General features: G+C 33.0%; 1 protein-coding gene across 2 annotated transcripts in view; it reads right to left on the bottom strand.

Moving 5' to 3' along the window:
- Window positions 1-25,706, bottom strand: part of LOC118194255 (lysosomal acid phosphatase-like) — a 95,250-nt gene that overhangs the window by 36,218 nt on the left and 33,326 nt on the right. For both annotated transcript variants that reach the window (XM_035365471.2, XM_035365470.2), the window contains exons 4-5: window positions 20,336-20,488; window positions 10,310-10,402 (exon numbers count right to left, since the gene is read on the bottom strand). In XM_035365471.2, coding sequence (XP_035221362.2) covers window positions 10,310-10,402; window positions 20,336-20,488 — 246 coding nt within the window. The remainder of the gene's footprint in view (window positions 1-10,309; window positions 10,403-20,335; window positions 20,489-25,706) is intronic.

Below are 25,706 nucleotides of genomic sequence, written 5' to 3'. Positions count from 1 at the left end.
TGGTCAAAAGAACATCTTAATTAATTCGCATTTAGGACAACTCTTAAGTACTTCACCTGTTAGAAATCCTAATGATATAAACGGATTAAGAAAACTTTTAGATCACGCCGAAGTACAGATAAGAAATCTTGAAGCATTAAAAATAGACTCTGATACCTACGGAAATCTCTTAACGCCTTTAATTTTGAAATTACTTCCTAATGAATTCGTTCTTGATTATAGCCGAAAAATTAAAGACGAAAATTGGGATTTAAAAGGTTTGTTAGCCTTTTTGAGGAACGAAGTATTCAGTAGAGAACGCGCGGCTTCTGTTAATTATAATTCTAGAGAAAAATATTCGCGATTGGAAAAGCATTTGCCCTTCAAACATAAACATTCTCCAGCCATAACGAGCAAGCCGTCTACAGTTGAGTTATTAACGGCGTCATCTGAATCGCAGTGTCTGTTCTGCGGGAACACAAATCATAAATCTGCGGATTGCGAAATTTTAAGTGTAGAAAAGAAAAAGGAGATCTTAAAAAGTGAATCGCGGTGTTTTTTATGTTTGGGTCGATTTCACCGGATCCAAAATTGTAAACAAAAAATAAACTGTGCCTTCTGCTTTAATAAACACTCGAAAGCCATTTGTTATTCATTCCATCAGAAAAAAGATAATGAAAAACCTAAAAAGAAAACGTCGGATTCGAGCGTTATTTCCGCTGTTTCGTCATATAATTCCGATGAAAATAGATCTAATAAAATATTATTACAAACGGCTTCTGCATTGATCCGAAATAATGATAAATCTGAAAATGTCAGAATTCTTTTTGATAATGGCTCAATGAGATCTTTCATAACCAAAGATGTATCTACTAAAATGGAACTTCCGATTGTTAGAAAAGAACCACTTTCTGTTTATTCCTTTGGTGATAAAAGTGCGTTAGAAAAAACCTTTAATGTTGTTAGAGCAAAACTAGAAAATGTAAACGATCCTAATCTTAATATATATATTGAGCTTCTTGAAACCGAAAATATATCCAATACTGTTATCTCTCCTCCAGATTTGAACTTTGCTAAGAAAAATAAAATTTTACAAAATTTACAATTAGCAGATTGTTGTAGAAAAAGTGACAAAATTGATATTCTCATAGGGGTAGATTTCTACTATTCTATAATTACTGGTAAAATTAAAAGAATTTCAAGAAATGTAGTAGCCACAGAATCTTTATTTGGGTGGTGTTTGCAGGGTAAAGTTAATAATGATCATAGTGAATTATTAACTATGAAAGTAATTGTAAATGAAAACTTGATATCAGATCAGTTACAAGAGTTTTGGAAGCTAGAAAACTTGGGTTTGGAAAGTGATACTCAAAACGACAAAACTGTTGATTTAGAAATTATGAAATCTTTCGAATCTGATATCAGGTATAAGAACTGCAGATACCAAGTAAAATTACCTTCGAAACCGAATTCAAAACATTTAATGGAAGATAATAGGGATATAGCACTTGAAAGATTTAAGAAATTGAGTAACAAATTTAAAATTGATAACTCTTTGTTTGTTCAATACACAGAGGTTTTAAAGGATTACGAGTTAAAACATATTATTGAACCAGTTCAAGAAGACAATCAAAATGATAAAAACCCTATTTTATTTACCTCATAGAGCAGTCATCAGAAAGGATAGAGCAACAAGCAAACTAAGAATAGTTTATGATGCTTCAGCCCATAAACCAAAAACACTCTCTCTAAATGACTGTTTATATACTGGTCCGAACCTATATCCTGATATTTTTGATTTATTGATAAAATTTAGACAAAATTCGATAGCCTTTACAGCGGACATTACACAAGCATTCTTACAGATAGAGTTAAATGAAGAAGACAGGGACGTTACACGATTCTTTTGGAAAGATGATCCTAATGATAACAATGGAAGTTTGAAAATCTTTAGATTTACAAGAGTTTTGTTTGGAGTAAAATCTAGTCCCTTTCTCCTAGCTGCTACTATTAAGCATCACCTTCAAAAATATTCAGAAATATATCCTGAAACAGTAGAACTCTTAAACAACTACCTGTATGTTGATGACATTATTGGTGGTCACCAAAATTTAGAACAAGCCCTGAAAACAAGTTTAGAAATTGTGAACATTTTTAATGAAGCTAGCATGTCACTATATAAGTGGCATACTAATTCCAAAGAACTCAAAGATATTTGGCATCGCAAAGAATTTTCGATGCAAGAATCTCCTGAAGTTGTCCCAATTAAAGTGTTAGGAATTAACTGGGATACGGATAATGATAATTTTTATTTTGACACTCAGCACTTGACAAATTTCATTTCCTCGTCAATCAACTCAAAACGTTTTCTATTGCAAACCGCAGGCCGTATTTTTGATCCTGTCGGATTTTATGGCCCTTTCAATATAAGAATAAAGTGTCTGATTCAGGAAATCTGGTCTGCCAAAATTGATTGGGACGATGAACTGCCACCTGATCTTAGTTGTAAATGGAAAGCCTGGTACGAAGAAATTGAAGAACTGAACCACCTCAGAATTCCCTGCTACTATTTAGAAGGAATATTAGATGCAGATGTGAAACAAATAGAACTCCATAGCTTTTCTGATGCTAGTTTGAAAGCTTATGGATGCGTGGTATATCTGAGAATAGTTTTGAACAATGGAACTTTTCAAACAGTTTTTGTTGCTTCCAAGAGTAGAGTTGCACCTCTGAAATCCCTTACACTTCCTAGATTGGAGCTTTTGGGTGCGCTTTTATCCGCTAGATTGAGTGATAAAATAGCAAAATCTTTAAAATACGAAGTAATCCCCTTCCACTGGACTGATTCTCAAATAACGTATTTTTGGATTCAGGGATCTCCCGAAAGATTTAAATCTTTCATCAAAAACAGAGTTTATGAAATTCAGAAACTAACTGAAAGCAATAATTGGCATTATTGCCGTGGGAAAGATAACCCCTCCGACCTCGTATCACGAGGAACTACTGTTGCTAATTTAAGAAATTGTTCACTTTGGTGGTTTGGACCAGAATGGTTGCAAAACAAACGTATAGACTGGCCAGTTCAACCGAAGTTTGACGTGGGAAACGATAAGCAACTAGAACTCCGTAGTAAGATATCTGTTTATGACGTTGTTGTGAAAAGAGATGATCAACTATTGGATATAACAAAATTCAGTAATGTGCTGAAATATCTCAGAATTATGGCATGGGTTAGACGTTTCGTTGCTAAGGCAAGAAAACTGCCTGCTAATAGTGGAACATTAAGTGCCTTTGAAATTCAGGACACTGAAATTTTTTGTGTTCGTAAATCCCAGATGGATTTCTTCACACCTGAAATTAAGGCTCTTCAATCTAACAAGTCAATTTCTCCAAGCTCTGATATATTCAGCTTGGCACCGTTTCTTGATGAAAATAAAATTCTCCGAATTAAGGGAAGATTAGAAGAAACCGAATATACAGTTGACGAGAAGCATCCAGTTCTTCTTCCTAAAGATTCCAAATTTACTGAATTAATTGTAAAAAGGGAACATAATAACGTTCTGCATGCGGGAGTTGCAGCAACTTTAGCCAAACTAAGACAGAAATTTTGGATTCCTAAAGGCCGTCAGTTGGTAAAGAAAGTCTTAGGGAACTGTTTAATTTGTCGGAAATACGCAGTAAAACCAGCGAAACAAATGACAGCTCAGTTACCTAAAGATCGAATTGTTGAAACTCCACCTTTCTATGTTACAGGCGTGGATTTCACAGGTCCAGTTTACATCAGGTCTGGAAACGACATTCATAAATCATACATCGTATTGTTTACGTGCGCTGTTACACGAGCGTTACATCTAGAACTCATTTCCAACATGTCTGCAAACAAATTCATTTTGGCTCTCAGACGTTTCATTTCGAGAAGAGGAAACTGTCGCACCTTTTATTCAGATAACGCGAAAACTTTCAAATATGCTGCCAAAGATTTACAGTATTTTTACAGCATAATTAAAGGTACAGAGTTTCAAAATTTTCTAGCAAATGAAGGCTTGACTTGGAAATTTATCGTCGAGCTTGCTCCATGGTGGGAAGCTTTTTATGAACGCCTTATGAAAACCATAAAGGAACCATTGAAAAAGATATTAGGCAGAGCTCAATTGAATTTTGAAGAATTTATGACTGTGTTGACAGAGGTCGAATATATTGTGAATAGACGTCCTTTGACCTACGTTTACAACGATTTACATGAACCTGAACCGCTTGCACCGGCTGATTTTCTATTGATCGGACATAAGGATGAATATCCATACAACTTTGCTGAGACCCTGAATAACTCTCCAACAAGAAAGAGTGTAATAAAACGAAAAGAATATCAGACAACGCTTATAAAACAGTTCTGGAAAAAATGGAAAAATCAGTATCTTCTTGAGTTAAGAAATGCTCACTTCTTTGGTACACCAGAAGCCAAGAAAAATCTTAAAATTGGTGATATAGTTTTACTTGAAGGAACAACTAAATCTATGTTCCTCTGGGATTTAGGTCGAGTAATTCAAGTCTTCAAAGGACGTGATGGTCTTGTACGATCATGTGTGGTAAAAACTAAAAAAGGGGACCTTAAGAGACCTGTGCAATTGATATACCCCCTTGAACTATCAGACTGAAAATGAACTAATTTTGTAACCTTTTAATTTTACTTCTTATATTTCATATTCACTAACATTAAATTTAGATAATTAGTTTAGTTTTTACTAATAATTTACTGTTTGTAATTTGAATTAATATTTACGTATTGAGTAACATTTGAGTTGATGCAGTTAACTATATTTGTTTATTTTATAGAATTTCCTTTTGCAGTTTATATTTACATCAGTTGAATGTATTTGATATGTAAGTTGCTTTCTTATATTTTATTATTTGTATGCTGAAATAGTGATAATTTTTGCAAAAATTATCAGGTGGGGAGTGTGGAAAAATCCCCCAAATGATTTATATATCGCCGTTAGAGGGCGCTTCGCTTCTGAAAAGGAATGTTAGTTTTTAGTTTGCGACGTAGTTAGTGAGCAGTGAACCTTCGATGCAATCCAGGTTGCTTTGTAAATAAAATGATTATTTTTGTAGATTGTTGAAGTATTTCACTTCATTTAGAATTAGAACCACCTTTCGCAATACGGCGTCAGCGCAGTGTATACCCAGTTAGGCTGTACTAATATGGGCAAATTTAACTGCAATTGGGCCGCTAAGACAACTTTGTGATTTCTTATCTATTCGTGAACGATCGGTGTGTTAGTGATCTCTGGAAGTTAGACGTTTTAGGCATTAGTGAACTAAAATTTGGTTGCAAGAAGATACGCAAAAATATTTTGAAGAGACTCTTGCGGTAAATGCTGATGGGAGGAACGAATCCGCGTTGCCTTGGGTGTCGGATAACTCGTTTTTACCGGAAAACAGCAGAAGAGTGCCATGTAAGTACTAAACGAAAATTAGTGACTACGGGAAATTTTGAAGCCTATGAAGATGTTTTCAAAGAATGTTTGGCTCTTGGGATAATTGAAAAAGTACCGAATAAGAATAATGCCAAGGGTGTCCATTATTTGCCTCATAGAGCTGCTGTAAAATAAAATAATAATACGAGTATATGCAAAATTAACGCAAGTTCTCATTCACCTGGTTACCCATCGTTGAACGATTGCTTATCTACTGGACCAAATTTGATAGAAATAATACCCTTGATTCTTAATCAGTTTCGCAAGAGCTACGTTGGTGTCACTTCAGATGTACAAAAAGCGTTCTTGCAAATATTTATAAAGGAGAAGGATCAAGGCTTCTTAAGATTTATTTGGTTCAATAGGTATAAACAGGAACAAGCTCAACACTATCGGAATACAAGGATAAGTTTAGGTATTAAATGTAGTCTGTACTTATTAGCCGCTACAAACAACAACATTTAAGTGTGGTTCCTGAAAACTTAATACCTACAGCAGAGATTTTGAAAACATCCTTTTAAGTAGATAACTGTGTGGTTAGTATGACTTCGGAAATAGAAATGAGGAAGTTTGCAAATGATTATGCCTTCGGGGCATTTTAATTTTAAGTTCTGGAAATCCAATATAAGAAATGTTGTACCTGAGGAAGATTCCTCCACAGGAAAAGATGTGCATGTTTTAGCCTTGTATGGCATACAGATACCTTACCTTGCAAAATACATCAAGGTATAAAATTGGATGACCCAGTTACTAAAAGACTAGTTTTAGCTATAGCTTACCAAGTATTTGACGTTATAGGACATACGGCTTCTGTAATGTTGATTCCAAAACTGATTTTACAGAAAACTACAAATTTAAGGCTTAAATGCGACGATGCATTTTCCGAGGATTTAGCCAAAAAATTTAGGTTTTGGCGTAAAACGTTGGAACTGTCTTCAAGTATTCAAACACCTAGATGGGTAGCTTTCAAATATGTAAATATATCTGTAAGGTTTTTTGAGACAGTAGTAAACGTGCGTATGGTGCATGCGTCTTTTTTAGAGTCGAGAGTGGCAAGAAGATAAAGGTTTATTTGGTGCACGCAAGATCTAGAGAGGCTCTTTTAAAACCCACTACGATTCCTCGCATAGAACTTCTTGCTTGCAGTATAGGTGCTAGGTTATTGTGTTATTAATGATAATGACCCGCATGAGGTTAGCATTCATTGTTGGACAGACTCTTCGATGGTTTTGAATTGGATACGGCGAGATCGACATTGGGGAGCATTCGTTTCTAATCGTGCACAAGAAATTATATCTTTGACCTCCCGCACTGTATGGCGTCATGTACCAGGTAGTCTCAATGCAGCAGATATACTTTCTAGAGTTTGTTATTCAGATCAATTAACATAACGACAATGGTGGGAGGGACCTATTTGATTACTGGAAGATGAGGCAAATTGTCCTAAATCTAATGACGAACCAGATGACGATTGGGTTAATTTAGAAATACATAAAACAGTTATTGTACATTGGCAAAGAATAATAATTCTATTGACTGGTACTATAAGTATTTTTCAACATTTAAGAAAATTGTAACAATGTTAGCATGGATAATCAGATTTTTTAATAATGTACGTAAGGAGAATAACAACACAGTGCTAAGAATTTAACTGTATTTGAAATAGAAAAGGAAGAAGTAGCTTTAATGTTGTTAATACAAAAAGAATCGTTTAAATGGTGAAATAGCTGATAACTTAAAAATACTCAGACCATTTGTCTATAGCCAAGGTCGATAATTAAGTCTAATGTTACTCATTGTGACTACTCCATCATATTACCTAATGAGCATCCAGTAGTGAAATTATTGATCTTAAGTGCAAACAAAGACTGATTACATGAAGACTTATTACATTGTTAATGTCGTATTTAAGAGAAATACATTGGATTTTAAAATCACGTAAAACTATAAGAAATTGTACAAGAAAATATGTGACATGTCAGAGATTCAAGGCTAAAAGATATGAGACAATCCCAAGCATTTTACCAAATCACAGTGTTCGTGATTCAGCCGTCTTTGAAATCATGGGATGTGATTTTTCAGAACCCTTGCGTTTAAAGGATGGACGAAAATCATATATTGTGCTTTTTACCTGTGCGGTGTATCGCGTAGTCAATATGAAATTGATTACGTCTTTAACAACTGAATTATTGTTTTCGAGTCTGAGGTGTTTTAATGGCACGTCATGGACGCCCCTTCACCATATATTCTGATAATGGGAGAAATTTTGTTTGTGCAGAGATAGTTCTGCAAACTATCGACTGGAACTGTCTCTGCTCTAAAGTTGATGAAAAGAAAATAGAATGGAAGTTTAATCCTCCATCAGTAGCTTGGTGGGGCGGATGACGAGAGCATTTAATTCAAATTGTAAAGCAGATATTAAGAAACATTATAGGTAGGTTCTCCTGATTATGAGGGATTACTCACAGTTTTGGGCGATTATGAAAGAGTTCTCAATTCAAGACCACTTACTTACGTGTCTGACGGCATTGATGATCCCTTGCCTTTGACTCTTCAACGATTTTTGCATGAAACTCCACAGTCGGGTGTGCCTGACATTGACAGGGTGGATAAGGAACACTAAGGGCGAAATATCTCCAGAAAATGAGAGTATTGTTAAAATTAAGGGAGATTTCGCTCTGAGTATCTAGGCAATTAAAGCAGAAATCTCTCAAAAATTACAAAAATAAGCCTCTCTCCGTAGGAGAAATTGTCCTACTGGAGGATCAGAACAAGAACCGTGCATATTGGAACTTAGCACACATGATTCGGGTGATTCCTGCTCGAGATGACAACATAAAAGTTGCTCTTGTAAAAACCAGTAATTCTTAAGTTCTTGAGAACACTAGAAAGATCGTTTAGACTGAAATTGGAAAATGTAATAGATAATACTCAAGATAATCAAATGCCTTCCGCCACCAGTAGTGACAGAGTTGTAAAATCACAAATAATGTAATTCATGTATTTGAGTTAGCCCGATTTAGTTTCTTGTACTGTATTATTTGTATTATTATTCCTCAATATTAATTTTGTTTTCAAGTAATGAGATTGAAGTATTAAACGTTTATTTTTGTTGGGAGAAATCTGGCAACCTGAATGAATTCCCCTTTTTACGGGGATCACGTGTGCAGATGCATAACGTCTAAATATTATTTTCTGCTTTAAAAATAGTTGCATTTAAAAATTTGCAGAACAAGAAATGATGTGAAAAATAGATGGTGGTTTTTTTAAATCTGTCGTCTCAGTTTTATGGACCTGGTAATATATTCTTACGCAACATACGAAAAGACTAATGTTCTGTCCTTTTTAAATCGAACGAAATCAATTTTTGTAAAAATTACGAAATCTAGTCTTTTATGGATACCCGTGGTCTCCATCTATAGAAAGATTTTGTACTCAATATAAAAAATAAAACGCAAAAGGTTTAACTGCCGCATGATTAAATTGACCCAGATATTGGGTATTAAATTTGAACATCATATTCAGAGGCCGTAAAACAAATTGGAGAGCGAGATGTTCGCATTTACTCGGAACTAAAAATAAAATAACAATTTAGGAAGCGGTTTCGGGACTAAAGAGATTGAAATACGAGCACCTCTATGGAGATTTTGTAGGAAGTCTTAATCAATATACATTTCTCCAAAATGGTGATCTTATTCCCAGAATGTTAGAGAATTCGTGTTCTAAAAAACACTGGCATACTTTATTATTGGCACGTAAGCGTAATATTATAGCCGTAATTCGTAATATTGTTTGCAATAATTAAAAGAGTAAAATGTTTGTAGTTTAATGAATTTTCTGTGTGTTGAGCATATTATGATTTTAAAGAAATGAAACTTCATGGGGAATTAATGACGTATTTTTAGACTTTTAAAATTTATAAATTACCTTCTGTAAAAATTCTTTCGGCATACCACCGTAACAGAATTATAAATTAAAACATTAGTAAATGTCAAAAGAATGACACTTTATAGGGAAAACATCAACCTCGAATTATTTTAATATATTTATTATCAACATTTGAATGCAAATTGAAAAGCACCTCAAGTAGAACAAATTTTGGAATTAAGAATTTGAATAAATTTTTCTCTTACGGAAGTCAAAAGTTTAAAGCTTTATTTTTTATAACAAATATGAAGTTTTTCCTAAATATAACTATAGGGATAGGAGGAATATATAAAATGTTAGATTTCGTAATTTTTACAAGATTCCAGTTTTTTAATTTAAAAAGCGAAAAAAATGATTATTTGCGTCTTTTGAAAGATTTTTGTAACTAGACGTATATATCTACGACCAACGGTTGAGAAAATAAAGGCCAGGTGAGGAATTTTGGGGACATAATGTACATTCTGTTAACAGTAAATGATCCTGTTATCATACAGCTCTTCAAAATATTTGCATAAATCAATTTATTTTTCAAAATATGAAAATTTTTCCATCATCCATGAGAAGCATTTGCTTGTTTAAATTAATAAACATTATGCATTATGTTTTTTTTTTAAATTTAACTTTGAATATAGTGAATATACTACTTCGAATTGCCGAAAATTGCAGTAGATTTCAGATTTTGAAAACATTAATTACTAATAAATCACAAAAATATTTTCCTCAAATTTCTTTCAAATGTGAACAGAATTTTATATCTAAACATTTGAACGGAAACTTTTAAAATTAAACTTCACGTATATAACAGTATAACCTTCGACAAATTAAACTGCTCGTCAGAAATTAAAGCGACTATTTTTTTTAATTCTTCTTCGACAAAAGGATTCTGTTTTTCAATTAAACAAATTGTGAAGAAAATTTGTTTTCACCTTGTTTCCAGGGTCTTCATGTTTTTCATATTCAAGGATGAGTTCATGTTTTGACGTCTCGTACAAAGGACAATTCGGGTTAGACTGGAGATACTGCAAAAAACAAGATTAAAAATAATTATTTTTTTCAGTTATTTCTTATTGAGTTCCATTATTTTTATTAATATATCGATATTTAATGATTTTTAGGTTATTATTATGAATGACTAGCTTCAACGGAAGCAAAATCTATAATTTTACTAATGCTCTAAATTTATGGATACACAGTAATTTATTTCTATAACTTCTCTCTTCTTTCGAAAACGGGAGCGACTTCATCTTCTCTGATTCTGAATGACTAGTACTCAGTAAATCTGTGAGCAAAACACTTAGAACTATTCTCTGAAATCTTTTCAACGGAGGTTTGAAAACGCTTGAGATATGAGCTTGTGAAATCCATTTTTAATTCTTTGTACGATGTAAAGGACGTATTGAAATGCGAAATATTTTGGTTTTCAGATTTCAAAAGAAATACCCATTTTGAACATTCTCAAATCTATTATGATTAGTTCCGTCCTGACATCTTAAGCTGTGTGTCTCATAGCTCAAGATCTCAAAGGAAATAGTCATTTTGACCATCCCTGAATCCATTTTCACTAGTTTTAGCGTGATGTCTGTATATATGTGTGTATGGATGTATCTAGCGTGCTCAAAAATGATTAGTCATAAAATCTTGAATTTTTGTATATAGGATTCCTATAAAATCTAGTTGCGTATCTTCCTTTTTCATTGCAACCCACCACCGGATGAGCTTTAAAATCTCTAAAATCTAATTTTTCACTGCTCACGACAGAGCAAAAAGGACATTTTTATTTTTTTATTTTTAATTTTTTAATTTTTTGCATAATTAAAAAATGGTTTATCATAGAATGTTGAAATTGTATATAGGGAATTGCTATAACATTTAGTTATGCACCGTCATTTTTAGTACTAATCAGTCTTCCCAAAGTTCACTTTATTATTATAAATTTTGAATTTTTCAGAATTTAAGATCCAAATTCTGTATTTAACTATTATACAATTAGCAACTCCGCTACAACCAAATTATGTGTACCCAGTAAGTATAATAAACATTGTACAATTGCATACATATTAACTATTACAATATATAACGGATTTAGATTAATAATAGGGCTGAAAAATTCCTTAAAACGGCCAATACACCATCAATTTTTTATTTTACATTACTACTTCTTTCGACAAAGAACAGTTTTAGTATCAAAAACAGAGAAATGCTTCTGAGTTAAATCGTGTGCTATGTATGAAAATATTTTAAAATTTAACTCAAAACAGTTCTTTGTTTTAGATTTTAGATGAATCTGAAAAAATCTCATTTCCTTTAAATTTTTAGTAAACAAACTTAAATAGGAAAATGATATGTTCGTTTTCATTTATTTGATGATGTACCAAGCCACAGCCAATCGGGAAACCGCCAGTATTCCCGCAATCCACAGTAATTTATTTAATGATTTATTTATTTACTTGGTAGTGCACCAAGTCACAGCCAGGAAACTTTCGCTATCCCCACAATTTAGTCTGTGCCTGGTGACTGTGTTTAAACTGAATTGTTTATTCACAATTATTTGCTGCACGGAGAAAATAAGTTATTCTTCGTAAATTAACAATAATTCAATTATTCCGATTGGAGAACTTCTGTTTACTGGCTATATATGTTAACCTTGACCATACGATATAAAATATTAAATTTTTATTATAAGATTATTTGTTGATTAATCAAAGAGGGAAAACAAACAATTAAACAGGATAAGAAATTTAAAATAAATATACAAAGACAAAAACTCTACAACACTATACTCATTTAAAACCCTGTAAAACATGCTACAAAGCTAAACTAAAAAATTGTAACATCTTCCAGTTTTATTTATATTTTCATTGAATTTGATGAAACATTTGCTGAAGAAACGGAGACAACTCTTTATTTGACAGAGTTAGCACAAAAATACAGATTTTAGACGAACTAGAAAGACGTATACCGATCAGAAATATGCTACAGTCATACAACACATAAGATTTTTAAAAAAACCAAAAATGCTTATTATTTTTTATTTTGATAAATATACATTGAATATTTCATTAAAGGAGAAAAACAGGGCTGTACTTATAAAGCCAGTAAAATTATGTGTAATGATATATTATGGCTGATCAGAAAGGATAATTATACATGACAGTATACCTCTAAAATACGTATTATTGTAATAATTATTATTTAAAATAAATAAATTATTTTATAAGAATATCAATAAAGTTACCAAAACATATTGCGGATATCTACAGAACCTACTAATACAAATCGTGATTGAAAGAATTGTCCGCATCACGGATGATATGTCTAAAAAATATCTTCCCTTAGACAGATAGCCCTCAAGTGCTTTGTCATGATCGAACAAACGAAACCAAACCTATTCCTAATGCAGATTGCAGTGATCTCAGGTGTTGGGAATGCTGTAAGATCTCTCTCTAACGCCTTACGAACAAACTATCTAAACAAAAAATGCTTCGCATGATGAAAGGTGTCTTGACTTACAAACACTCAAGTCAGAAACATATGATTTTCAGATGTGTTTTGAGGTAATCTAAGGTAATCTATGCTCGATAATTAACACTCAGGGGCTACTGAAGATATCATTTTAATATTTTCCATAGCTTTTCTCTCCTTAACGAAGCTTGACAGGAAGTGACTTCGGCCTGGAGGAAATTACAGATTGAGTTGCAGGCAGACTTTGAGTATTTTGACACTTTTTGTTATCTGTGATACGGTGTCTCTAAGCAAAAAGGCCTGAGTAGTTAATGAAGATGACTTCCATCGGAAGTCAATGAAAACGTGGAGAAGTTACTAAAAGATCATAAAAATAAGCTTAACAAGCCGAAACAAAAGGCGATTATGGAAGAAAACGTCTTTGGAAGAAGTGGAAAAGAAGAAAAAAAAGATTATTCAAGTGTTTAAATCAACGAAATTTATTCAAAAATGGAGTAGGATGCAAGGTTTTCACATATCGATATCACCCTAATAAAACAGTAGCAAGGTACAGCAACTATTTTATTAGGCACAGCTACTGTTAAGCATATTCAATAGCAATGCAATGTGCACTTTAGGAACATTTTAAAAGATAGGCAACAAAAAATCACATTAGACAAATTTTAACTGAAATAAAAGCCCAGTGAAATGAAGTCGAGTGAAGCTTAAAGACAAAGAAAACGGAAATGCTCCTAAAAATAGTTTAGCTGATTTTTTATTGAAGTGAATTTCACCATCCAAACAATAAATATTCTAAGTCATTTTCCGCTTACGCAGTCCACTCTCTTTCTAAGTACAGCAAAATTAAATAAAGTTTTGCTCTGTTTTATCTGCTTAATATTTTATTGATCTTTTTTTTTTCGCACAATGTACTACTTTTTTCACTGTACATTTATTGTAAAAATTTAAAAGCAATCACATGTGGTCTTAGAACAAATTAATCCATTTTGCATTATTTCCTGTGAGGAAAATTATTTCAGTTTACAAATATTTTGGTGGATGAACAGGCTTTAGGAATGAATTAAATTCGGGATTCGGGATTTCACTGCACTTACTAGCCCTATGAAACTAGAAATATGTGCCTTTTGTGCTTTTAATAAGTTTAATCAATTTTAATTAGTGCCAGGTTTTATAAGCTTTTAATTTGTTCACTCAGGGTGTTTCACTGTAAGCGGAAGTTTACTATTTTTATCCTACTTTTCGATAACCTATCGAGTTCAAAATCTTGTAAGTAGCAATTAAATGTGGTGAAGCAGGTTTTTCAAAAATTCGATTTAGACTTTCTCTTGTTTAATTTTTAAGCAATGCTTCGCGCATACCTTTATTTAACGAACAAACTAACTTAATTAGAATTTTACTATTTGCACCATCTAATAGAATGGAAAAATCCTTATCAAGAAAACGTGTGTAAAAATTGTAACTTAATGTCTCAATTTTTGGCGAGTTTTTAAAAAATTGCTCTATTTTTTAGACTGTTTGATATTTATGATTTTAAAATTTCGAAATGTATAACGTATATTAGCTATCTGACAAGGGGGTACTCAAATTACAGGTCGAACGGAAATCCTCTCGAGAAGATAACCACACTAATTTGTTAAGATAAACAAAACAACAACAAAAATTAAAATTTGATGGTTGTTGATATGTCTCATACATGTCTATAAGTCAACTACTGTATTTCCTAGAGTAATTTTCTCCCTTTTCTAACTAATTTTATTGTTCGAAAATCGAGAAGCGTGGTGTGTATTGAGAATACGGCAAAGCACACTAGGGCTATCTGCCTAAGAGGAGGGATGCCTTCGTGGAGGACTTTCTAAGGGAAACTGGCTCGCATACACGTTACACATGGGGAAAGCCACGAAAACGCCCATGCAGCCAGCCCGTTCGCGGGGTTTGTACGTCGGACCGAACTACCAGTGTTCAGCGATTTTACCGCTCGGCCGCTGGTAAGCCAAAATCGAGAAGGGAGAATTATGCGAATAATTTAGCTTCCGAAGAACGCGGTTACAGTAAGACCATAGCAAATGAAAAGTGATCATGGATAAACTACAGGTAACTATCGGAATATTATTTTTTAAAAGAAACCTACATTCCTAAAATCATATCTTCTCAGTTCAGTCGCAAACAAATTTAGACACTGCGAAATCATGCTTAATCATAAAAGTTCTTTCTGCTTATCAAACCTGACCTCAATCTTGCGCCAAATGGCGATTTCTGAAGCTTAGAACATAAACTTAAATTTTAAGTAATATAATTACGTATAACCCTATAACGGTGTCATTCATTGAAACAATTTGTCATTAACAGCCATTCTGGAATTTCAAAAAATTTTTTAAATTTGATGCACGACCTTTTGATTTGGTCGCACCATAGTATTATCTCCCTTTTTACTTCCATGTACGAAGTAAAAAGGAAGTATTGTACTCGCAAAAAGTTTCAGGCAGCGAAAATATCCATTTTGACCGCTATCGAATGAAATTTAACTATGTTTTTGCGTGATATCTGTACGTAAGGACAGAATAAAAGACTCGTTTCCTCCAAAAAAATTACAAAACTGCTTTAAAATTAATTCTGAAGAGAATTTTTTGTGGCGTCTGTACGACCGTATGTACGTACGTACGTATCTCGCTAACTCAAAAACGAGTAGCCTCAGAACGTTGAAATTTTGTATATAGGACTGCTATAACATGCAGATGTGCACCTCGTATTTTGGTTGCAATCGGCCGCACCAAACGTATATAAGTATATCCACTCTGTTACCCGGCTCAGTGATCTCAGTTTCTTTACCCTTATATGTTTGTAAATTGTACATTTTTTGCTTTAAAAATGATTGAATTATGTTGTTTTTATCTTCCGGTTAAGGATTTTATGCCTTTACTAAATCTGTGTGCAATATTTTTAGAATTATCAGCAATTTTAATTGCCGCTAAGCCTGTTTTTAATGGCGGTCATTGATTTTTGCATTTGAAACGGGAGACTAGTGGAATTGTTGCCAATCTAGAGAAACTTAGCTTCGCAACAACAAAGATAACGCCTTCGTTTATTATTGCCAATTAAATCATGCTTAATTCTTTCTGGAATTGTTTCGAGGAAATAAGCGTTTGAGATTTACTTCGTAATTTTTAATATAGATATTTTGAGTTTTTATGTATTTTTGCCTTCTCGCGAAGTGAGAACTGAATTAATTAAATGAGAAATACTCAATCATCTGTGAAAAACTGTTTCTTTTTTGTTTTGTTTTCTTAATTTCTTTTATATATAGTTCTAGCTTTATTATATATAGTATTTGAATAGAACATGTGGCAACGATTAGATAATTCTATTCTTTAAATGATATAAATTTTGTGCATTTTGAGTTATAATATGAACGAAATATAATACTGTTAAGTGAATCTAGCGCCAGAGTGTCGCTATGGTAAACAAATACTAGAGTGAATTTTAAAGAATGCATTTATTCTATTGTGGTTTATGCGCTGTCGGCGAAGTAGATTTAATTCAATCCAATAAGTTTAAATGAAAAACCAAAACAAATGCGTATAATTTAATATTCCGTACAGGGAAGTCATGTGGTGTACACATCAGATGTTTTTACTATCCAACATAGGGTTTAATAAATAAAGTTCAGTTGAATTCTAACCGTTCTAATTGAATTATACTGTATAATTGGTAATAATATGTCTAATACATTATCATTAGTAATTATATTTCTGATAAATAACAATGCACAGATGCTTGTAATGCTTAATAATTGTAAAAGATTTATCTCTTCTCTAATACGCGCACTAGCAGACAAGCGTTAAAGTCGCTGAAGCTAAAACATTTTTCAGTAAAAGCGAATTAGGATTAAGGAACAGATTCTAAGTTCATGGCAAACATATATTCTAAACGACTAATTTGTTAAGATAAACAAAACAACAACAAAAATTAAAATTTGATGGTTGTTGATATGTCTCATACATGTCTATAAGTCAACTACTGTATTTCCTAGAGTAATTTTCTCCCTTTTCTAACTAATTTTATCGTCCGAAAATCGAGAAGCGTCGTGTGTATTGAGAATACGGCAAAGCACACTAGGGCTGTCTGCCTAAGAGGAGGGATGCCTTCGTGGAGGACTTTCTAAGGGAAACTGGCTCGCATACACGTTACACATGGGGAAAACCACGAAAACGCCCATGCAGCCAGCCCGTTCGCGGGGTTTGAACCTCGGACCGAACTACCAGTGTTCAGCGATTTTACCGCTCGGCCGCTAGTGGGCCAAAATCGAGAAGGGAGAATTATGCGAATAATTTAGCTTCCGAAGAACGCGGTTACAGTAAGACCATAGCAAATGAAAAGTGATCATGGATAAACTACAGGTAACTATCGGAATATTATTTTTTAAAAGAAACGTACATTCCAAAAGATTACATAGTAATATTGAGATTAAAATATTTAATAAGATAGCTTCATTTCTACTTTCCTGTAACTTAGATCTCGCTTGTTCTTATTGTTGTCTCTGCTACTTCATAGAAAACCATCCACATGGAATCAGAGAATGTAAATGAACAACTTGGACTCAGGAAATTTGTAGACTGGGTATCAGTTCGTACTTGCTTCTGTGTGATGGGTTGGTTTTTGTATTAGGTTGGCATAATGCTCAACACTTAGAACAGAATTGTTCGGCTTGACTTATGTCATACTTTTTTGAGAGAGCTTGTTTTCGGTAGTAAGACGAAAATAATCACGACAGGTACGAATCAGTCTTAAAATTCAGGGGAGCTCCTTTTCTGCACATATTGAGATAAAGAAAAATTACCCGAATAGTAAACCTAGCACTAAACAGAGAAAAAAATTACGCAAGGAAATATGGTACTTATCTTCGACGCTTAGTTCTAATTGGAAAAGAATACATAAAGTATACAATGAAAAACGGTGATCACTTTCAGTGTGCAAAAAGTGCTGGCGTACTGGAAAAGTAATATACTCATTTTTAAAACATTGATAAAAAATCTGATGTGGACATCACATGATTTCTTTGTACGCCTATTAAATTATACACATTATTTGCTGACCTTCATGTAAACTTATTTCCTACAATTATTCGGACTTAATTAACCGATTCATTAAGACAGGTTGGAAATGTTGTTGGACGGGAGCCACAATTTACTCTTCAAAGTGAAATTAGAGTTGATAATACATGCACATAAAAAGACCAGATCGATCGTATTTCGCTTTGTGCTGGTATCTGTGTTGGACGCAATTTCTATTTCATTAAAAATGGTAAAACTTTGACATAGAATTATATTTAAAACTAAAAAATTTTTATTGTACGTATTGTATTTTTATTGTACGTATAATTTTTATTGTACGTATTGTAAGTTGTATTGTATTTTTATCAGTACGTAAGGGCAGAATAAACTACCCATACGTAAAAACGTCATTGAAAAAAATAGTCAAAATGGATATTTCCGCTGAAATGTGAAAATCGAAATTTTTCGCGACTACACTTACTTTACTTCGTACAAGGAAATAAAAAGTAATACGCACTATTGCGATGCTACAGGTGTCTTCAAAATTCGAAGAATTACGGGAAAAAAAGCATTTTCTGTAACGAATGCAGTTGCAATGCAGGCTAACTTAATAGCCTGTAAATGTATTTCGATACAAACAAAAAAGAAATGCAAAATGCACTATGCAGTACTTCAAATGAGAGCGAAGGGCGAAATAATGTACAAAATGTCACATGTAAAAGTAATGGCATATGCATGAAACTTCAAATAATTGAATTTCATTCAAATGGATGCCGCATCTTGAATTAATTTACTTATACGCGACGGTTTGTCTGCAATAGATTAGAGCGTTCTACCAATGATTCCAGATGTGTTCAGAACACTGGAGGTAATACTTTTATTCTGATGGGTGTTATTTCGAAATTAATATCCATAAGTAAAGGAGTAAGTTATAATTTTTACATTTCTTATAAGTGCCTAAGCATTTTTTGCGAAACTGAACAGAGAATTATATAATTACATAAGTACAGTAAAATAAAAAATTTAAACTTTAATATTGTGTCTGAAATGGACTGAAGAAAGTAGAATTATGGGTCCCGAAAAAGCAAATGTGATTGAATCATTGAAATCATTAAAAATCATTGAAAATGTGATTCTCGGAAACGCAAATGCCTCCATTAGCGACACTGGATTAGAAGTCTTCTAAGTAAAGCTCATGCAAAGTTAAAAATCTGATGTGGCCAGTACATGACCTACCCCAATTCCATGTTAAGTCACGGAGTTGGAATAGTAATAAGCTTTAAATATATAATCATTTGTAGTTTATTATTTGTAAATAAAATCTAATGTATTTATAAACTTTATGGCTCACTGTTGATTATAAACTTTACTCGTTTCTTTATTATTCCATTCTCCCGTACAATGAGCAATGATAACTATACGTGGTCACAGGTCACATACACATTCATTCTCGTGTTTTGATTTCAAAATATCGCATCGATAGTAATATATCCTCTGGTCATACAGTGCATTGGATTCGCAAATCAATTGACATAACAATCACAACTTTTCAAAAGCAGCACATCTTTATAATTCTCGATAAGTATTGCCATAATTTTTTTTCATATTCTCTGTATTATGTATGTTTGCTATATTATTTCTTTAAAAATAATACATAGCGATAATATTTGGTGCCAGCATTTTTTTTTATTTGAAAAGGGATTTGACACGAAAGTGCAAAAAACACAAAAGTGAGGATTGAGGTTAATTCATATAATTGTTCCATAAGCAGAGCTCGTCTTCATAATGAGATTCTTCTCGCTGCATTTAGCATAATCCTTAAAAACACTTCTAATATTTATAAAAGTGTATATGAAAACTGAAAAGTTTTGCATTATACTTTAATACAGTTCTGTAATGGGCTTCAATTGAAGTTCCATTTTCGGTTGTCTATTAGCGAAATAGAATGGGTTTCCTGATAAATACAAATTTCGATTATCCAGTTTTACTTAAAATCTAATGTTTATATGAATAGAAAAAACTTAAATACGGAAAACAGGCCTTTTAATAAGTTTGATAAAAGAGTTATCGCAAACGAAAAATTTGCAATAAGCAGACAGACATTGTAAAAATAGTAAAACGTGTTGTGGGGACCGTGATTCTTGCTTATTTACTCAAAACTCACTATCAAAATTTTGGACGGGAAAAATTATCTCTTACCTCTATATGTATGTTGGCGCGAGATAAAAAAGGATAATAAAAATTTCTGTAGTCAGTAGCGTTGAGGGAGATGTGCTGCATTGATCAATTTTCTTTTTATCGATTGTTAATTCCTTTTACATATTTTATTAATTTTTACTGAATAAAAGTGTTTAAGCTAAAGAAAAACATTGTAAAATATTTAGAAAATCGGATCACTGAAATTTTAGATAAACTGTTAAAAGGACAATATATACATAATACCATGTCTTCTGGTTCTGGAACATACGAGACTTGGATGGGTTGCCACGGGATATTCTCACCAATGCTCCACTCTTCATCCGGTGGGTACATTCCAGCCAATAAACAGTATGCGCTATACAGGCTGCGGTCGGCATCAGAACTCATAGCTTCGATCTATAACAATCAAATCTGAATGCTTATGAAAAGAAATTAAACAACACATTTCATTCCATAAATTCCATAAGAAGTCAAATAAATAAGCCTGTGATCTTAGACTAACAAATCGAAAGCAAATTTATTTCAACAGTTCTATGGAATAATATTGTTCCACTATTTTTTATGTTCTGCCATAAGCTTAGAATTCAGAAATTATCAAAGAAATACCCTAAGCTACTGAAGACTGTTTGAAGAATTTATCTGAATAAATCGAAAGATTTTAAAGTTGAGAAAACGCTAAACGAGATTTTTAACATTGAGGAAGCATTTAGTGTTTTTCATCCCAAGCATGCAAGAAATCAATTCTTTAAAGTCGTTCAGTATAAAGCACTCAAGAAAAGTAAAGATCGCCTTACTGTTTGCATTGCTGGATGTTGATGTAATTATCTGCTGTCTGCAAATGCTGATGCCGATTTAATCGAAGAGATGCTGTTTCTAGCCATAAGAAAATCTCAAAAACCACGATGTTTTAAAAGTTTTAAAACATTTTTACCACTTTAAAAAGAATATAAAAAGGCGTGGATGGTCAAAGATAATTTTTCAGAATGCGCCCAGAAAATGTACACTGCGAAAAAAAAGGGGGAGACAGTTGTACCTCCCTTTCTACTGAGCCGAAGGGCCGATTGAAGAAATTCCAATTGCGTTTTTCATGTCTCGAAAGCGCGACTTAGTATAGATATTAGATTTATATATAGCATTGATCTAATATAGGTATTTTGACACAAAATCGGACCTTTTTCTTAAATGACATACCATTTTTTTCCATATTTCAATTCTAGGACTCAAATTATGCATAGATATTAAATTTTAGTGAGAAATTTAAAAATTTATCTTGGAGAATATTTTTCAATAATAATTCACTTGTCCGAGAATAATTCACTTAACGAACTTCTTAATTTATGGTAACCTATTTTCCTTTCCTTTTTTTTTCCCCATTTCACACGAGCCGAAAAAAGGGTATCATTCATACTTTCAAATAATTTCAACATAGTGCGTAAACCCGATTTGGTGTTATTATCGCTTATAACACATATGTCAAATTTCAAAACGCGCCAATATTAAATTCACGTATATCTTTAAGAGATTTTGAATAAAAAAACACTAATTTTTTGCACGAATGCATATAAATAAATCTACTTTAAGGTGATGCTAAAAATTTCATAGGTTTTCATATTCAAAATGTTTTTCAAATTCATATTCGAAACATATTCAAAATGTTTTTGGAAAAATTTATAAAAATTATTTTAAAATACGAGTACAAATTTTAAACATAAATGTTAAACAAATGGGTGAATTTTATTTGGAATGAACCTAAATTTCGAATTGTGAAAGGAAGAATCAAATAAGTTTCAAAAAAGAGATGTTAATAAATATATATCAAATTCAATTAACAATGAGGAGCTAAAATTTTGACAGCTAATTTTTTAAAAAAACTACTCACGATTTTTAAAAAAATTGGCAGTTTGGCATAATTTGAGTCGTAGAATCGAAATCTGGAAAAAATCGGCATGTCATTTCAGAAAAAGTCCGATTTTGTGTCCAAATACCTATATTAGAACAATGCATAAAAATCTAATACATATCTTTCGAGCCATGTCGCGCTTTCGAGACATGTAAACTCAAGCTGAATTTCGGCAATCGGCCCAGTTAAACGAAAGGTATAAGAACTGTCCCCCCCCCCTTTTTTTTTTTTTTTTTTTTTTTTTTTTGCGCATTGCGCAGTGTACATGGCGATAAACCATAAACGTTAGTACCTTATATAGCACACAGTTTAAATTCCCGCAAATTAAAAAATTAAATATTTAAAACTTTTCTCATACGGATAGTATTGTAAACAAACTAAAATTAGTTTGACGAGAATAAATTTGTATAATAGCTGTCATGTATCTGGCTGCGGTGAGCCAATCAGCTGCCTGCCAGAGTCCAGCAAGTGAGAGAGACGGCAGTTGCATGTTAGCCTCAGAGGAGAAAGGTGATAGATCAACTACCGTTTTTATGCGAATCTAATGCGCATTTTAAAACTTTAAATAATAAAAAAATTGTTTGTCGGCGAATGTAATGCGCATCAATGGTATGAGGAATTTATTGAATCTTATTTTATACAACAATGGATTTGTATATAAACTATCAATCAATGGTATGATAATTTTATTTAAATTTAGATACCATATTTTATACAACAATGGATTTATACATAAAGTAACAGAACATAGAATTAACCTATTAGTGGGCTATTGTTATGTGAAACAATCATTGTTAATTACCACTAACGTATATACGGTACATATCGTAAAGTATGAACATGAAATAAATGGTAACATTTCTATCTAGCTAACAGTTTCTACAATCAGTGATTAATAGTAAACGTCTTTATTCACTATTTTGATGATAACTTTTTAGTCCCCTTCTCCGTAATGGTGTAGTTACGAGACATATCAAACCAAATTGGCGTCTCGTCAGCGTTGCCAATTTGCCCCATTGAAAAATTCTTTTCCTTCCGAAGTGTGAAGACATACCGCTAAAATGTTAGTAGTTTTCCCTCAAAATCTGCAGGAAGCTTTTGGCATATTGTTGTACGGCATCTTAGAAATAAGCCCATCCGCTTCATAAACCGATCCATCCATCGACGGCTAGCTTTAAACTCTCGTTTCGGTATTCCAAGAACTTCAGCCTCCTCTTTTGCTTTATTTCTTATAGTGTCGCTAGTCACAGGTTGTCCATTCTTCCTCCTTTCACGTACAAATTCCAAACCTTTTTCTTCAATTTTAGGGTGTCTTCCTTTGCGAGGGCCAGTGAATTTCTTTCTACTAGTTTTAGTTGCAAACAGTGCCAATTTCTGTTGCCGCCACAAGCGAACATTGCTCTCAGCTACGTTGAACTCTCTCCCAGCCTTTCTATTGCCATTTCTTTCAGGATAAAGAATTACTTTACGTTTGAAAGTAGCGTCATATGACATTCTTCTCTGCTTGCCCTCCATTTCGTGACTACGTACTCTGCAGTATGCAATAATGTGTCAACGATAAATGTAACGGTAAATGTAGTCGAGAAATACAGTAATCCATTGTTACGATTTAAATAAGGTTGACGTCATCGGCGAACTGCTGATGTCATCGGCGAACTTTGCACTCGAATCTAATGCGCCATCGAATCTAATGCGCACCCCAATTTTGAGTACTACATTTGGCCAAAAACGATGCGCATTAGATTCGCGTAAATACGGTATGTTGTAGGAGCGAGGTAGTGCTCCGAGTTTACCATTATTCTTTGAACGTTATTTTTTTTACCATTATTCTTTGAACGTTAATTTTTAATAAATGTTTGTTTCGTTTTCTTTATGGTGCCTTATTCATCCGTAAAGCCATTACAACACGCTTTCTTTCGAGAACCAGAGCGAACGAGGGTGACTGGATTTTGAGAAAAGGTGAGAAATCTTGGTAAAATCCTAGTATACGGTGCTGCCTTGGCGCGAATTTGAAAATTATCGCCAACACCAAAAATGATCCAACGAACGTCTATATATATACTATACACACAAAGTATATGTATATACACACATAGTATATATACTATATACATGGTATATACTATGTTTAACTACATATTTTCTTTGAATGACCCGTTAACTACTCATCTTATATGTCCCGTTTTTACTGCTCATCATAAAGTCGCCAAAAGTAGCCAAATCCTGTGTGCACCGGATACTAGGATTAAACCGAAATCTTTGTTGTAATTTTAAGGAAAATTTCTTCTAAATATGTTTAAGGGAGTAGTTAAAAGTGATTTGATTTCGGTGTTGAAGGAACTCGGTGAAGAAGCCGATTCTAGTTTAAAAGTTGTAGAATTAAAAGATAAGCTTTTAAGTTCTAAAGAATATTTGAAATATAAAGATTTTGTTATTGAATTTCTTAATACTACGGCTGAAGAAAGGAAAAAGTCAGAAGAAATTGTGAAACTGCGTTTGATGCAAATCGAAAGTAGCAACGAATCTAGTACCAACATAGAAAATACACTTTCATTAAATAAGCTTTTGAAAGCTGTACAGGCATTATCGATTTCTGTACCTAAAAAGGGTGAAGCATGAAACTTTTTTTTTTTTTTGTTTCAATAGAAAGGGCTTTTAAGCATAAGAACGTACCAAATGAGTTTAAGTCTGAAATTTTCCTTAAACTGATAGGTGATAAATCTTGTAATATTTTAGTATATATTAAAGATGATGAAAAAATTAAATCTTTAATCCTTAAGGAATATGAACCATCGCCAATTATACGTTTAGAAAAGTTTCGCCATGCTCAAAGGTTGACGGGAGAAACTCATTTGCAGTTCGCCTCTCGTGTAAGATCATGTTGGATCCATTATTGTAAAAGTAGAAACGTCAATGATTTTAAGTCTTTAATTAGTAATTTCCGACACTTTTCCAAATGTTGGATAGTGATTTAGCGTGCCATGTTGCATTTCGACAAGGTGAAAGTTGGCTACGTCCAGAAGAACTAGCGAAGGAATGCGACATTTATTTCATCGCAAACGGTAAATCTTTTGATGACATAAGAGGTGAAAAACGCGCTAATTTTCGTGATTCATACAAAACTCTAAATATATTCCACCAGCGCTAAGAAAAGATTCAGTGGTAAATGAACAGAAACATTCGTTTAACCGCGAGAATGTTATGTGTGTAGTAGCAGTTTACATTTGGCTAAGGATTGCCCGAACAGGCGAAATAAATTTGAGAGGTCCAATAAACAGAACGATAATTTCCCGGTCAAACCGAAAGTTGACACTTCAAGTAAACCAAAGGACAATTGTTACAAATGTAAATTCTAAACATTTACAAAAACGCGAGTGTTCCGACGGAAAACTTAATTTTAATTCCTTGGGAAAGATTACTATTTACATTGCAGGGAAGTAAGTACAAGCTATAAAAGATTCAGGTACTGAAATACCAATTTTGAACACTACATTAATTACTGATTTAAAAATAGAAAGTAAGGGTAAAATCATTTTAAGTTCTGCATTTGGCGACGCCATAGAGGCAACGTTAGCAACTATTCCCATTTATTACAAAAAACCAAATAGTTGTCTATATTCGCGCGTTGAAGCTCTTTTCGCGTTGACAGATAAACTCAACGTTCAATGTTGGGATCAATGTTGTCAATGTTCAATGTTCAATGTTGTTGTTCAA

Source organism: Stegodyphus dumicola, chromosome 7, assembly GCF_044657685.1.
Source record: "Stegodyphus dumicola isolate Sdum_Otavi_A_Nest chromosome 7, ASM4465768v1".
NCBI lineage: Eukaryota > Metazoa > Arthropoda > Arachnida > Araneae > Eresidae > Stegodyphus > Stegodyphus dumicola.
Note: the sequence above shows the minus strand (reverse complement) of the source record. Positions and strands in the feature narration are given on the sequence as shown.